The sequence below is a fragment of the Balaenoptera physalus genome, assembly GCF_965194825.1.
Source record: "Balaenoptera physalus genome assembly, chromosome: 1".
NCBI classification, from domain to species: Eukaryota; Metazoa; Chordata; class Mammalia; order Artiodactyla; family Balaenopteridae; genus Balaenoptera; species Balaenoptera physalus.
This window is the reverse complement of record NC_138882.1, coordinates 48,638,243-48,653,836: the sequence shown is the minus strand read 5'-3', so window position 1 is coordinate 48,653,836 and position 15,594 is coordinate 48,638,243. Positions and strand designations below refer to the sequence as shown.

Here is a 15,594-nt window from a genome sequence, read left to right as displayed (position 1 = left end):
AAGATTAAGCAGAGTGATACCTACACTAGTTAGTAATGGGACTGAGGTCTGGTAGGTGGAGAGATAGGAGGTCCAAGAAAAGTAACAAAAGGGGATTCAGACACCAACTTTGGGGACGGGGGTGGAGACTGGATGACGGTGAGAGGGAGTTCAGCCAGACAAGCAGAGGGGCTTATGCAAAGCTCTGGGTGGAGGAGTTTCCAGCAAGACGGAACTAAAGAAGATGGCCCCGAGGCTGTAGACAGACTGGAGTCAGATGACCAGACAGAAATGTCTAGAACCAAATTCTAAGAAAAGACTTACCTTCTGAGCTGAACAAAATGAAATTCTATCCACAAGTACATGGTTCAACGGAAAGAACAAACAAAAATTTCAAACAGAACTAAAAGGCATGTGGAAAATTAAGTCCCTCCCTCCCTCAATCCCCTTTCCTAGGAGAAACAGTTGATAGCTGCTGGCATACACTAGTATAATCCACAGGTTGTTAAAATATTTAAATATTTCCCTTCAGGTTGGTAAATAGCCACTGTTTTGAGCCCGTGGAGTGCTGTCTGCCCAGAATTTCAATCAATCATTAAAGAGTTAAAGCTTAGATACTAGGGGGTCTCCAGCATCCCTCCAGCTCGAAGGCCAGCAGCCATCCCTGTTTGCCAATGCTGAACCAGTTGTTAAGTATTCTGAACATCACCGTTTTCCTTCTAGATAACTTATCTGCATATACAGGTATATCCCTACAAACACCTTTACTTCTTTTAATACAGATGGAAGAATTGAATACAGTTCTGTGTTTTGCTTTTTTTACCTACTTTGGCCACCTTTACATGTATGACCAAATATAGCCTGTATGTATTACTTTCAGAGCTAACATAATTTAGTTATAACTAAGATACCTAACCTGAGAAATGGGGCACAGGAATAAAGAGTAACACTTTGGAATAACTTATGGGAGCTTTCCAGTAGACCCAGAAGAACTTGACCAATGGGGACAGTGGAAATACCACTGAAAGCTGGAATCTGAGAGTGCTGGACCAGAATAATGACGCCCTGACGGCTTGGATAGAAAGAATAAGGAGGGACAGGACCAGCAAAACATCTCCAAGTCCCCCTCCAGAGGCCATCTGGGCTCCTGCCCCTGCTACCAGCTGACAGAGGGGGCCTAAGCCTTCCTGAGCCTGAACTATTAGCACCTAAATTCAGATGTTACCCAGAATCAAACCAGCCTTGGGTAAAAAATTTCAAACTGCACTTACCTCAATGAATTCCTTCCAGGGAGTTTCCTTTCATTCAAAAGGTACATGTAATAAACTTTCTTCATAAAAGAACCGAAATGTATTTCTCCTAATTGCTCCATCTTCACCTCAAATGCTGAAAGGAAGCATAGCGTTGTTTTTTTTTTTTTCCATGAGAGAGAAAATACTTATAGACTTGAACCAGATTTTTAAGTATCTTCTACATATCAAAAGGTCAAGACCACTGAATATACCTCTTCTTAGAGTCATCTTCATCTTCAAAACCCAAAGGGCTAGTATGTGGGGTGGGGAAACATAATTTTCCAAGTCTAGTTTCTGTGTTTCTATACATCTTTTTTTTCTCATTATTTTTATATTAATGAGAGAAACAAGGATTAAAAACATTTAAAATTAAAGATGTAATCTGCATAGATTTGGGGGAAAGGAGGATGGGGAAATGGGAGAAAGAAAAGATTAGCTAGTATTTTTACTGTTTACTGATATTCCCAGAAACTTTCAGTCCAGAAAGGATTCATTAAAAGAGAAAGCAATTTCTGCTGATAGACTGTCACCTAGTGGTGAGTTTTTACCTTACTCATAATATAAGCAGCTACTGGGCTTTGGGATGCTTCGGAAGACATGCTTATTTCTCTTTGCGATCTCTGGGGAAACTTACAGACTATTGTCACAAGTAGAATAGACTCACTTGTGTGTTTCCCAAAGGCCTAAGGTTCATGTAGGGAACAGCTAATGCAGGCTGAACATCCTTCAAAAGGAAGTCTTGCCTCTGTAATTATTTGAATATTGTCGAAGAAGCCCAGCCAAGTAAAATTAATATTATTAACTTTCGCTTCTGTTTTCAACCTATAGCACTCTCATGATTCACCCTTGCTAGTAGTCAAACGAGGTCCAAATTTTCAAAGGGTTTTCCTATTATTAGGTGGTGACCTAACAATGTGTAAAACCCACTGGCACATCAGTTAGAGGGTTTCCAAGTCAGCAACAAGGCAATGTTCCCCCGGTTTAATCCATGCCACGCCCTCCACGCATGGAAAAGGACACCACAAAATTCGAGGAGGTTGAAAATTTGAAGTCACAGTAGTAGCATTATTCCTAATAGCCAGAAAGTGGAAACAATTCAAATTTCCATCAGCTGATGAATGGATAAATAAAATGTGGTATATCCATGCAATGAAATATTATTTGGCCATAAAAAGGAACAAAGAATTGAACCATGCTACAAAATGGAGAAAACTTAAAAACTTACACTAAGGGAAAGAAGCCAGACATAAAAGACCACATACTGTAATGATTCCATTTATATGAAATGTCCAAAACAGACATATCTATAGAAATAGAAATATTAGTGGTTGCTTAGGGCTGGGGGCAGGGAGGAGGGAGGGAATAGACAGTGACTACTAATGGGTACAGGTTGTTGGGGGGTGTTGGAAATGTTCTAAAATTGACTGTAGTGATGGTTGCACAATTCTCTGAATATAGTAAAGACAACTGAACTACTGTATGCTTAAAATAGGTGAAATGTATACTATTAAATTATATCTCAATAAAACTCTTATTTTAAAAAACTGGAATCACAGATCCCCACTTAAGAAGGACAAGTATGGAAGTACATCTCTTCTGTTCAATTGATTTTTTTCCTTCAAGCTCCTTCTCCCTAGGAACCCAGTGGATGTTTACCAAAGGACTGAGCCAGGAGACATTGATCATGACTGCTCTCAACACCTTCCCTTCCTGTGACCCCAGAGGGTTCTCTGAAACCAAGTTTATGCACAGGACTTTTCTCCCTTCAAGAGATGTCCCTCTAGAAACTGAGAAAAATATCACAGAAAACCACCAAACCAAAATGACAGACAAAAACACATGGAAGTATACAGCAATCAGAAAACAAAGATACAATGGCGGTACTAATTCCTCATCTATCAATAATCACCCTAGAGCTTCCCTGGTGGTGCAGTGGTTAAGAATCCACCTGCCTATGCAGAGGACACGGGTTCAAGCCCTGGTCTGGGAAGATCCCACATGCCGAGGAGCAACTAAGCCCGTGTGCCACAACTACTGAGCCCGCGTTCTACAGCCCACGAGCCACAACTACCGAGCCCACGCACCACAACTACTGAAGCCTGCGCACCTAGAGCCCGTGCTCCACAACAAGAGAAGCCACCACAATGAGAAGCCCGCACACTGCAACGAAGAGTAGCCCCCACTTGCCACAACTAGAGAAAGTCTGCACGCAGCAACAAAGACCCAACACAGCCAAAAATAAGTAAATAAATAAATAAATTTATTAAGGAAGAAAAAAAGCTTCCAAATGATGTTAAAAAAAAAAAACCCAAAACGGGCTTCCCTGGTGGCGCAGTGGTTGAGAATCTGCCTGCCAATGCAGGGGACACGGGTTCGAGCCCTGGTCTGGGAAGATCCCACATGCCGAGGAGCAACTAAGCCCGTGCACCACAACTACTGAGCCCATGAGCCACAACTACTGCAGCCCACGCACCTAGAGCCCGTGCTCCACAACAAGAGAAGCCCACACAATGAGAAGCCCGCACACTGCAACGAATAGTAGCCCCCACTTGCCACAACTAGAGAAAGCCTGCATGCAGCAACAAAGACCCAACACAGCCAAAAATAAATAAATAAATAAATTAATTAATTAAGGAAAAATAAAAGCTTCCAAATGATGTTAAAAAAAAAAAACCCAAAACCGGCTTCCCTGGTGGCGCAGTGGTTGAGAATCTGCCTGCCAACGCAGGGGACACGGGTTCGAGCCCTGGTCTGGGAAGATCCCACATGCCACGGAGCGACTAGGCCCGTGAGCCACAATTGCTGAGCCTGCGCATCTGGAGCCTGTGCTCCACAACAAGAGAGGCCGCGATAGTGAGAGGCCCGTGCACCGCGATGAAGAGGGGCTCGCACTTGCCGCAATTAGAGAAAAGCCCTCGCACAGAAACGAAGATCCAACACAGCCATAAATAAATAAATAAATAAATAAATAAATAAAATTTTAAAAAACAACAACAAAAAAAACTACAGTTTAAAAAAAATAAGGGTAATGAAAAAAACATTGTGTTCAAATTAAAAAAAACAAAACAAAAAAACCAAAACACCCTAAATGTAAATGGATTGAATTCACCAATCAAAAACACAGAGTGGGGACTTCCCTGGTGGTCCAGTGGTTAAGACTCTGTGCTTCCACTGCAGGGGGTGCGGGTTCGTTCCCTGGTCAGGGAAGATCCCACATGCTGCAGGGTGCAGCCAAAAAATAAAAAAAAAAAAAAAAAAAAAAAAATAAAAAAAAAAAAAAAAAAACACAGAGTGGCTGAATGGAATAAAAAACAAGACTCAACTATATGCTACCTTCAGGAGGATCACCTCAGTCCTAAAGATAAATACAGGTTAAAAGTTAAGGGATGGAAGATATGCCAAGCAAATAGCAGCCAAAAGAAAGCAGGTGTAGCCATACTTTTATCAGACAAAATAGACCTCAAGCCAAAAATAGTAACAAGAGACAAAAATGGACAGTATATGATAAAAAAGAGGACAATTCATCAAGAAGATGTAACAGTGATTATATATGCACCTAACATAGGAGCACCAAAATACATAAAACAATTATCAACAGACCTAAAGGAAGAAATTGACAGGAACACAATAATAGTAGGGGATTTTAACACCTCACTTATATCAATGAATAGATCATCCAGACAGAAAGTCCACATGGAAATTCTGGCCTTAAATGAAACATTAAACCAGATGAATTTGATAGATTTCTACAGAAGATTCCATCTAAATGCAGCAGAATACACATTCTTTTCAAGTGCACGTGGAACTTTCTCAATGACAGACCATAAGTTGAGACACAAAACAAGTCTCAAATTTAAGATGATTGAAATCATATCAAGCATCTTTTCCAACCACAAAGGTATAAAACTAGAAATCAACTACAAGAAGAAAGCTGGAAAAATCACAAAAATGTGGAGACTGGACAACATGCTACAAAACAACCATTGGGTCAATGAAGAAATCAAAGGAGAAATCAAAAAATACCTGAAGACAAATGAAAATACAAAATTCCAAAATCTGTGGGATGCAGCAAAAGTAGTACTACAAGGGAATTTTATAGTAATACAGGTCTACCTCAAGAAATAAGAAAAATGTCAAACAATCTAACTTTACACCTAAAGGAACTAGAAGAAGAAGAACAAACGAAGCCCAAAGTTAGTAGAAGGAAGAAAATAATAAATATCAGAGCAGAAATAAATGAAATAGAGACTAAAAAGACAATAGAAAAGATCAATGAAACTAACAGCTGGTTCTTCATAAAAATAAACAAAACTGACCAACTATTAGCTAGACTCACTAAGAAAAAAAGAGAAGGCCTTGATAAATAAAATCAGAAATGAAAGAGGAGAAATAACAGATACTATAGAAATGCAAAGGATTATAAGAGAATATTATGAACAGCTATACACCAACAAATTGGGACAACCTAGAAGAAATGGTCAAATTCTTAGAATCATACAACTTTCCAAGAATGAATCAGAAATAGAAAATCTGAATAGGCTGATCACTAGTTCAGAGATTGAAACAGTAATCAAAAAGCTCCCAAGAAAACAAAAGTCCAGGACCATACAGCTTCACAAGTAAATTCTACCAAATATTCAAAGATTTAATATCTATCCTTCTCAAACTATTCCAAAAATACGAAGAGAAGGGAACACTTCCTAACTCATTTTTCGAGGCCAACATCACCCTGATATCGAAACCAAAGACAACACAAGAAAAGAAGATTACAGGCCAGTGTCTCTGATGAACATGGATGCAAAAATCCTCAACAAAATATTAGCAAACCAAATTCAACAAAATATCAAAAGGATCATACACCATGATCAAGTGGGATTCATTCTAAGGGCACAAGGATGGTTCAACATCCACAAATCAATGTGATATACTACATTAATAAAATGAAGGATAAAAACCATATGATCATCTCAATAGATGCAGAACAAGCATTTGACAAGATGCAAAATGAACTCCAGCTTTTCCACCAGCCCCTCTGACATACTTGCACGGCCAGAATTTCCAAGAGAAATCCTCATAACTATAACCTGGTTATACGTTCTTTACACTGAATGGAAACAACTCTGGCTCACCTAAGGACAGACCTGTTCTGGTCCACAATGGACAGCAACACTTCAAGATCCAACTTACCCTCTCCTTCCTTCATGAATGTGCCCTAATGTAGCAGTATTTTAGCTGCCTGAAATCCATTTCTTCTTTTCTGATAAGGGCAACTGTGATATTGTGATTTATAATAAGAAATATATATTTGGTCTTCATCCAGTTCCTGGCATGGAGTGACTAAAACCTTGTAATTTCCTAAGTGATGAGAGCAATCAAGGTGTCTTTTGTTATGTTAATGAGGCAGCTTTTGAAAAGCACCTAAGGATAGGGGCTTCTTATCAGGAGACCAAACCTGTGATTAGAGGGTTGGATCTTTCAGTCTCAACCCCCTGATCTTCAGGGAGAGGAGAGGGGCTGGAGGTTGACTCCATCACCAATACCCATGATTTAATCATTCTTGCCAGTGTAATGAAGCTTCCATAAAAACCCCAAAGGACAGGGTTTGGAGACCTTCCGTGTTGGTGAACACACGGAAGTGCTGGTGTTGCTGAAAACCTGGCCTCTGTTTACCAGCGCCAAATAGAAATGTGGAGACAGAGCTTTGGAGGAGTAAAAAAGAACAGCTTTATTACTTTGCCAGGCAAAGGGGGACACAGGGGACTCCTGCCTCGAAAAACTATGTGTCCCCACCCAGGAGGATTTGATGAGGGGTTTTGTAACAATACTTCCCAAGGGTGGGGTTGCTGACAAGATTAGGGTGTGTGCAGGGCCTCAGGTGGTCGGATCTCCTGATCTTGATGAGCTTCTCTGGTCCCTTTAATCTTGCCTCAGGTGGTTTCTTGGCTGCTTCTCCCTTGATTAGCAACTGTTCAAATCTGCCCTTTGGAATTCAGGGAAGGTCATGGAGGTTGGAGTCTGGCCTATAAGAAATGGGGGACAAAAAGAGGCCTCCGTGCCCTGGAGGCCCACAGGGCCCTGCTCGGTTTCACTCAGAGAGTGGGGAGGTCAGCTGGGGAGGCTTGGAATCTCAACTTTTCCCCATGCCTTGCCCTATGCATCTCTTCCAACTGGCTGTGCCTGAGTTGTATGCTTTTTATAATAAAGCGGTGATTTAGTAAGGAAAATGTTTCTCTGAGTTCTATGAGCCCCTCTAGCAAATTAATCCAACCCAAGGAGGGGGTCATGGGAACCTCTGATTTACAGCCAGTTGGTGAGAAGCACAGGTAACAACCCGGGTCTAAAGTGGCAGCTGAAGTGGAGGGGAGGACTGAACCCTTGTGGAATCTGATGCTCTGGGTAAACAGTGTAAGAAGTGAGTTAAATTACAGGACACCCAGCTGGTGTCAGGGAACTGCTCCTTCTTAGTGTGGGAAAACCCCCTCCCTGACACATACACATTCAAACTGGTTCTAGAACCTTTCAGCAGGCTCACAAGAAGGTGAGGGCAACCCTTCTGGGAAACCACCCTTCACCCCAGTTCAGGTGCCTCGTGATGGGGCTCCACATCCCGCTCCAAGGATGGAACATGTGGCCAATCTGATCAATTCCAGTGCTCTACATCCCCCAAGCTCTTTCCTCTACATCACCGAGTTTCAAACCTGAGTTAGAGTGAACAAACTACGATGTGGAACCCCAATATTTCTAAAAAAACAAAGGAGAGTTGAAGGGAGTCAATGCCTCCAAACCCCACACTCCTGGGCTGCAGGTGGACAGACGCTGTGCTCTCTGCACTGTGGGAAAAACAAAGAAATAGGACCCGGTGCCTGCTTGGAGCACCTCACAGTGGTGTGAGGGGGCAGGAAACAAAAGCATGAAAAGTTAATAAAGGTGATTAAATAATACTGGCTAACAAGAGATGAAATGTCACAGAGCCCTTGCCACTCATCAGAAAAGTGTCAGAGGACTTTAAGCCAGCAGTGAGCCTTTTGTTGTCTCTCCCTTCTTCTAAGGCTTACTCAATTGTCTAAGACTTAACTCAGGTGTCACCTCCCCCCCCCCAGGAAGACTTTCCTGAAACACTCTCTTGCCTCATCATGCACACACTTACACATAAACACACACCCACTCAACTAGCCCACTGAGAGTCTCCCCTCAGGATTTCTTAGCATCTTTGCACAGGCCTATATATTTTTTTTAAATAAATGCCTTTCCCACAATTCACAGTAGAGGCTGTGAGTTTCTTCAGGGCAGATCGTGGATACTGGGATGTGCACCGCCCCCCACTCTAATGAGACTCTTTCTACCCTCCCCTCTTTCTTTCCATCTCTCCTTCCACAGGTGTCAGCCCTCTATGACAACCTAAAGGCTCTCCCTGCCTTTTCCTGCTCCCTCTCCCCAAAAATCTCCTGCACATCAACTCCCATTTTAGCATCTGCTTCTTAGCAAATCCTAACACATTATAATAAGGAACTGCTGTGTACTACCAAATTTATACAAACATTTATATATTTATATAAACATGTATTTATTTATAAAATATTATATAAAATATATTCAGAATACTGGCTTATTGGCTGACAATATTAACCCTAATGGCTTATATCTTTGGGGTGTTGAAATACTTAATTTTGCATATATTAAAGTGTGACTGAAAAAAAATACTAACATTGTCCCATTGGAATATAATATTCTTAACACTACAAAACAAACAGATGTAACTAGGACTCTTTCTTCCTTCCTTCCTTTTTTGCAGGATAACAGAATAGCAGTTAATAGTAACAGCTCCCAGACTACTTGAAATCAAAGTACGGCTCAACCACTCACTGGCTCTACGGCCTTTGGCAAATCACTTAACTCTCTAAACATCGGTTTCTGATCTATAAAATGGGAGAATTCTTCATCTGTAAAATATGAATTAAAAAAATAGAACCCACCACACAGAACTGTTTTATGAATTCATTAATGAATTAATTTCTGGTGCTGTGTGCAATGAAAGAATTATCCTAATGGATATAAAAGCACTTTGCAAACCAGAAAGCACTTTGAGAAATTCATTTTTTTCTAAATGAAACAAGCATCAGCCACTGCCTTTTATGGAAAATTGAGGTTAATTCACATCAGCAAGAGAAAGCTGAGGACTTGTTTATGGCTGTGTTTCTGATTAACACAGCACTTGCTATTAGAAAATAAACTCTTGACGTTCCTGCAAGTGGACCACAAAATACCTGTTGTTGCAGGGCCGTGGACAGAAGAAAAGTTAAGACGGAAAGGAGCCCAGGACGCGGAAGTGCTAGGAAAGGCCAAGCAGAGTAAGTGGGGCTGCAGCAGAGCCGAGCCGCGGGTGAGCACGCGCTGCGGGCACCCAAGTGCAAGTTCAGATGCTCGCAACTGTCAGGAAGCTGGGACTGCGCGCCCACGTTCATTCAGGCCCCGGTGTTCGGGGGACCCCGCAGAAAGAGGGAACTCCACCTTTGCCTAACGCTTTGGGGCGCGGGGCGGCGCCGGGCGGCGCGGGGCGGCGCGGGGCGGCGCTACAGCCGCAAGGCCCTGGGGCGGGGCGGGCATGTGGTGCGCGGCCCCGTCGATAAAAAGCGCGCTTGGGAGCGCGGCGCGGAGCGGCAGAGTTGGACCCGCGGCGAGTGGGTGAGCGCGGCCGCGCAGGCGTGGACTGACGGACGGACGGATGGAGACTGACCGACAGTCAGGGAACGGGGGTAGAGGGCCGGGGCACTGGACTCGGGGGTGGGCGAGGCGCTGACGGCCGGACGCAAAGGGCAAGGCAGGGGAGCTGGGAAATGGAGCCAGAGGAAGTGTGAACGCGACACCTTCCCGGCCCGGGCGAGTGTCTCTGTACGGACGGGGCAGAGGGACCCACTCCCCTGGATTCTGTCCAGACCACAGAGCCGGGCCCTAAGGATCCTTTTTTCAAAATGATCAGAGGCAGCCACTGGGGGGAAGAGGGTTTAGTGATTAAGTGTGATACAATCCCTCCATTTGATGGGAAATTGTAATTATGCATTTTTGTTTGTTTGTTTGTTTAGGTTCTCTATTTGTTTCTTCCTTTCCAAGTATTAATATTTCTCTCTCGAGTGATTCCTCATGCCCAGAGCTGCATCCTCCTCCTCCACCTTCCCCAGAGGTTTTTTTTTTTTAACTTTTCCCTTTTAAGAGAATTTAACTTAGGCAACCTGAATTCTTTGCACTAAGGGTTCTTGTCTGTGGATAAAGGTGTAAGACTTCGAGAGTAATAGGCCCTGCCCAAGTGTTTCAGTAGTAACATTCTAAATTCACATTAAGCCTTAGGCTGGAGAACATTCTATTTGTTTTTGATACAAGCTATGAAGAATTTGAAAGCATCACGTTACCCAGTTTTTATTTAAAACTCGAATTTACAAAATCTGGATCATTCTCAGTTACGGTTGTTGTGATTTTTTAACCCATCTCTCCTGTAGCAGTTTCACAGTTTACAAAGCCAGCAGTCTTTGCTTGTTTACTTAGTGTATTGCTCTGTACAAAGATAGATTTTTGAAGCTGTTCTTGCCCCCTGATGGCTTACACTCTAGACGAGCCAAAACTACCTTGCTAATATCTCTGATGTAAAGTTTTTAATGAAAAGCAAATGTTTGAGGGAATTCTGAAGAGTAAGAAGTTATTTTCATTTAGGGCATCAGAGAATGTTCTCTAGTTTTTAAAGTGAGTTCTGAAAGTTGGTTATACTGAAGGAGCTGAAGTGGGAGATGTTGCCATTCCGGGTGGGAGAGCCGGACAAGCCAGCACAAGGTAGGTAGCAGTGGGGACCAGTTGGGCTAGTGCACTTCAGGTGTGAAGACATCTGTACGGAGACCCAGACCATGAAATTTGGTATTTGTCCTGTGGAAGCCAGGAAGAAGTTAATTGGCCTTTTTCCAGCAGGGCAAAAGCAAGATCAGAAATGTCTGAGCTACTGGAAGGTTACTCTGGCAGCCTGACTATTTTGAAGAAGAGAGTTGGGATTAGGACAGTGATTCCCAGGCCCCATATCTTTAACCAATCAAACTGTATTTAAGTGCACTTAATTTGAGATATATGGATATCTGTATCTATCTATCTGCCAGTCCAAGCTTTTGACCATCCTAAGAATATCCTTATAACTGCTCTAAATATGAAATAAATGCAGCCAAAAGCACAAGAATATGGAAATCTAGGGTGTACAGCCTAGTACTTTTCAATATAGGAGACTTTTAATGTGGAACCTAGCTCTCTGGACTCTTATCACTTGAACCTTCTTGAGTCCCTACGGGCCCCTTGGACATGGAGTTGTGCCCATTGGTCTAGATAAGAAGTAACAAAGGGTAAGTTAGGAGAGGGGCAGTAAGGTGGGAGAGAAGGATTGCAGGGAAAGAAGATAACAGTTGGAACTGAAATGACTTAGTCTCTGAACAGAAAAGAGTAGCCAGGGTTGGGGAGGGGGGCACCAGTGGAGCGGAGATGACAGGAAAGAGTGTGCTGATAAAGGAATGCTACTTGCTAATGTCCTGTGGTCAGCAGACAAGACTTCATGGAGGGGACTGAACCTGTACTTACTATGTGCCTGGCACTGCTGTTAATCACTCTGCAAGAATTAAGTAATTTAATTCTCTCAACAACCCTGTGAAATATGATGCTTGTTATCCCCATTTACAGAAGGGGAAACTGAAGCACAGAGAGGTTAAATAACAGTCCCAAAGTCACGCAGCTGGTGAGTGATGGAGCCAGGATGCAGGCCCAGGAAGTCTAACTCCAGAGCTGGTGCTCTAACCCCTCTACTGTAAGGAGCAAAGGAAGAAATTGTTTAGAAGACCAGGTGGCAGGTTCGCTTTGGGCTATCGAGTTGAGATGCATGCAGGAAGGCCAGGTGAAGATGTGCAGCGGGCACAACATCAACCTCATTTGATGCTCAGACCTTCCTCTGGGGTAGACTGGGCCTGTGTTATTGGCCTTGCATTTTCCCCATGGGCCAGGTGATTACATCTCTCTTCCAAAACTTCCAACAGGAGTTAGTCTCATCTTCAAACTACAAAAAGTCAGAGAAACCCTAGTATCCTATATATCTGATAAGGTTCCCCTTTATTGCCCTTCAGTACAGAGCAAAGCTACTTGAAGGATTTGGGCTTAATTTCAGGAGCAAGCCTCACCAGGGACGTATCTGTTTATAAGGGGAGGTATCACCGTTGGCCTTTCACAAAAGCAATAAGTTTTGCCACACTGTACCCTTTCATGTTTTTGTCCTTGTTCTGCCCTGTTTCTAGCTTCAAGGGCTCACCTGAGCCAGGACTCTTGGGAGATGCAGAAAAAGTAGAAGGAATGATCTCTGTACTCTGGAAGTTTATACTCCTATGTGGGGAGATGAGATTAACAGTTATAAAGAACAAACAAAATGAGATAGTTCATAATTATTACATTATGTGGGTAAGATGTAAGTTGCTAGTGGGCATTTGTGTTTTTAAATGTGCCAGTGACCTCAGAACTATAATATACCCTCTCTTGTATTTTCTCTAAGCCAAACATCTTTTGTACAATTGTCACCAAATACTGTCTGATTATATTTTATTTTCTTCTTCAATTGTTAGACTTTGCATTTGTGGCTTCGAATTTTCATGTCCTACAGCTCAAAAAATAACAATGCTTCTATAACTAGTTAAGTGGCAGAGCTGTGGGTTGAATCAGGCAGTCTACCTATGGAATGCAGGCTACTGACCAGGATGCTCTGTTGCCTCTCATTGCCTGTTTTGGGCAACTTCTTGGCTTTTTTTACGCTGGTTGTGGACAGGTACACTCGCCAGGTGGTGAGGGATGCTTTTGCCTCAAATGAGTGTTGCCAGGTTCACTGTTTCAGCAGCGATCTCCCCATCTGTGGAAGTCATCATCGAGCTACAGTCTGAACACCTCATTCAATCACCTATATATTCATCACTTTTTAATTGAACATGAGATGTCCAGCAAAGCACTCAGTGCAGAGAAAGCAAAGGCAAATGAAATCTGTTTCCTGTCCTGGGCGGGGGGGCTTGGTCTAGTGGGGGAGAGGTGAATAAATGTTTGTGATGCGATTTACTAGAGCTAGGAAAACAGGGAAAAACTGGTCAAAACCAGCATATGAAAGGATAGTTAGGTAAATCTGAAGATAGTCTTGTAGATCACACTGAAGCCTTAAGACTTAAGTACTGATTTTAGAGGAGATTCTTGCTTAACAGTATGAAGATATAGAAAGAGATAAGAATGTCCCTTTTCTCCTGACCATATTTCAACTTGAGCAATAAGTAATGTTTTATATATTCGACCTCGCTGAGTTAGGTTCATATTCTTCTGCTGTTATTCACCCCTGCTCTCTGAGGTTTCAGATTACCTCAGTCATCCATATAGATAAAACAGGAGGCCTTTCCAATGGTGTTTTCCCAGAACATTGCTCTTCTTGTCTCCAAATCTCCTGTCTTTAAAATATAGTTTCCTCCTCTATAAAATGAAGCTGTCACATTTTACATTCTTCTCATTTGCTCTGTGTTTGTATACTTGTAAGCATTTTTCACAGTTCTAAACTTTGTGGGAACAGACTTTGCCCCCGAGTTTTATCATTAATTGACATTCCTAGAAGAAGGAGAGGAATTACGCTGTATGTTTTCCAGACTTTTTCAGCAGCTCAATGGCCTCCCCGAAGAAGAAACTTCAAGGTCTTGTTGCTGCGACCATCACGCCAATGACTGAGCATGGGTAACTATGGTTTGGGACTAAAGGGATCTCCCTCCACCCCAATGGTCAGAAGGTCTCTATAGCAGCGGTCGATTAGACTCTGCAGCTTCTGCCCCTGCACTGTCTCTGACCCCAAGTCAGAGAAGAGGTCTCTATATCACAAACAGTGCAGAAGGAGACGAGGTAAGATATGGCAGCTTGCCTTCCTCCCAGTGTCTGTAGCCCCACAAAGCAAATTCTCCTTGCATTTCAGCAGAGCCCTGGCCTTCCCAAATAAGGCCAGTGGAGTTGGGTGAGGAGAATCTCATTTTAGCAGGATTTGACATCGAGTTCTGGCCTCTAGATCCTGTCTCTAGACTGTCCATGAACGTGATGAAAATGTCCTACCCTGAGGGAAGTGGGGAAGATAGCTGCCAGACGGCCCCCTTAGGCATGTCTTACAGTCACATTTCAACATTGGTTAAATGTTGGGGAGCTTGCAAGAGGGAGGTAACAACAGATGATTGCTGAGAAATTGTTACCCAAGCAAGCATTTTCCAGTGAATGTTATGGCAGTCCCTTTGCTGGTACTAGCAGTTAGTGGTCATGTGCCCCGGGCATCCATGAGCAATATATAACTCCCCCCCTGGACATTGCCATTAATAAGTTGGGGATTTATCCACCATCTGGATCTAAGTGTTTTAACCTGTTAGAGGAGTCAGTTTGCCAAAACAGTCAGAATTCTGGCTTCTTTAAGCTTCTCCTTTCTTCCTCTGTAAAACTTAAATGGAGTCATACCTACATGATGGAGTTATGAGTATTAAAATGGGATAATCCATATAACAGTGCTTAGCACAGGGTCAGTATGTGCTTAGGTCAATAAGTTTGAATTGCTATTGTGGCATAAGAAGTAAACGGAAGATGAGGTATTTAAGGTATCTTTAAATAAGGCTTTTCCATTTCTGGTCTTCTGTTACTGAATTTTGTAAACCTTAACCCTACCCCTTTAAAGTAGATGAAATTTCTTATGACTTTTACCATTCTCATTCAAAGTTGACCATATCACAGTTTTCCCTTAGATCATTGGAGTTCAAGACTTCTGGCTTCTAAGATTCTTGAAAAATCACATCTTTACTCGGTCTAAATAAAATTCTTGCTGAGATGGCATGTAAATTATTCAATGGTTAATAGCAATTTTTTTTTTTTCTGTTGCTTCTCCATTTCCACAAGCCCTAAGAAAGACTGAAGTCAGCTCTTCCTCAATGTGTCAGCTACTTGTTGGGCAGATAAAACAGAAGGCATGTGATTGTGTGAGCAGACAGGATTTACTTCCTGTTATGGAGAAAGATCCTGTTTGCAAGCTCACAACATTACATCTGGTTGATACTACTTTAACCGTTTTAATCAGACCCCTCTTAGCCTAGAAGTGGCTTCTTCTAAGTCTTGTTTGTTCATCTGGGACCTGCGGAGTGTCACTGTGCTTTCTCTATCCTGCCATTTTCCTGGGACACCAGGACCCACGCATATTAGATATAACTGAAATGACTCTGCTTTTCCGGATCCTTCTCTGTTTCCCAAATACCTCTGGCCCTGTTGCCTCCAT

At 42.5% G+C, this 15,594-nt stretch overlaps 2 protein-coding genes across 8 annotated transcripts in view; one reads left to right on the top strand and one right to left on the bottom strand.

The window, feature by feature from the left end:
• RGS8 (regulator of G protein signaling 8) overlaps positions 1-9,755 on the bottom strand; it is a 132,413-nt gene extending 122,658 nt beyond the window's left edge. The window contains exons 1-2 of the mRNA XM_082473649.1: positions 9,536-9,755; positions 1,251-1,365 (exon numbers count right to left, since the gene is read on the bottom strand). The gene's annotated coding sequence lies outside the window, so the exon portion shown is untranslated. The remainder of the gene's footprint in view (positions 1-1,250; positions 1,366-9,535) is intronic.
• Positions 9,756-9,838: 83 nt separating this feature from the next.
• The window catches only part of NPL (N-acetylneuraminate pyruvate lyase), a 36,739-nt gene continuing 30,983 nt past the window's right edge, over positions 9,839-15,594 (top strand). For 2 of the 7 annotated variants that reach the window (XM_082473478.1, XM_082473479.1), the window contains exons 1-2: positions 10,080-11,090; positions 13,949-14,033. In XM_082473478.1, coding sequence (XP_082329604.1) covers positions 11,048-11,090; positions 13,949-14,033 — 128 coding nt within the window. In that variant the 5' untranslated portion in view covers positions 10,080-11,047. Of the gene's footprint in view, positions 10,025-10,079; positions 11,091-13,948; positions 14,034-15,594 lie in introns of those variants that run through there. The other 5 variants (XM_082473474.1, XM_082473477.1, XM_082473475.1 and 2 more) reach the window with 5 other exon arrangements.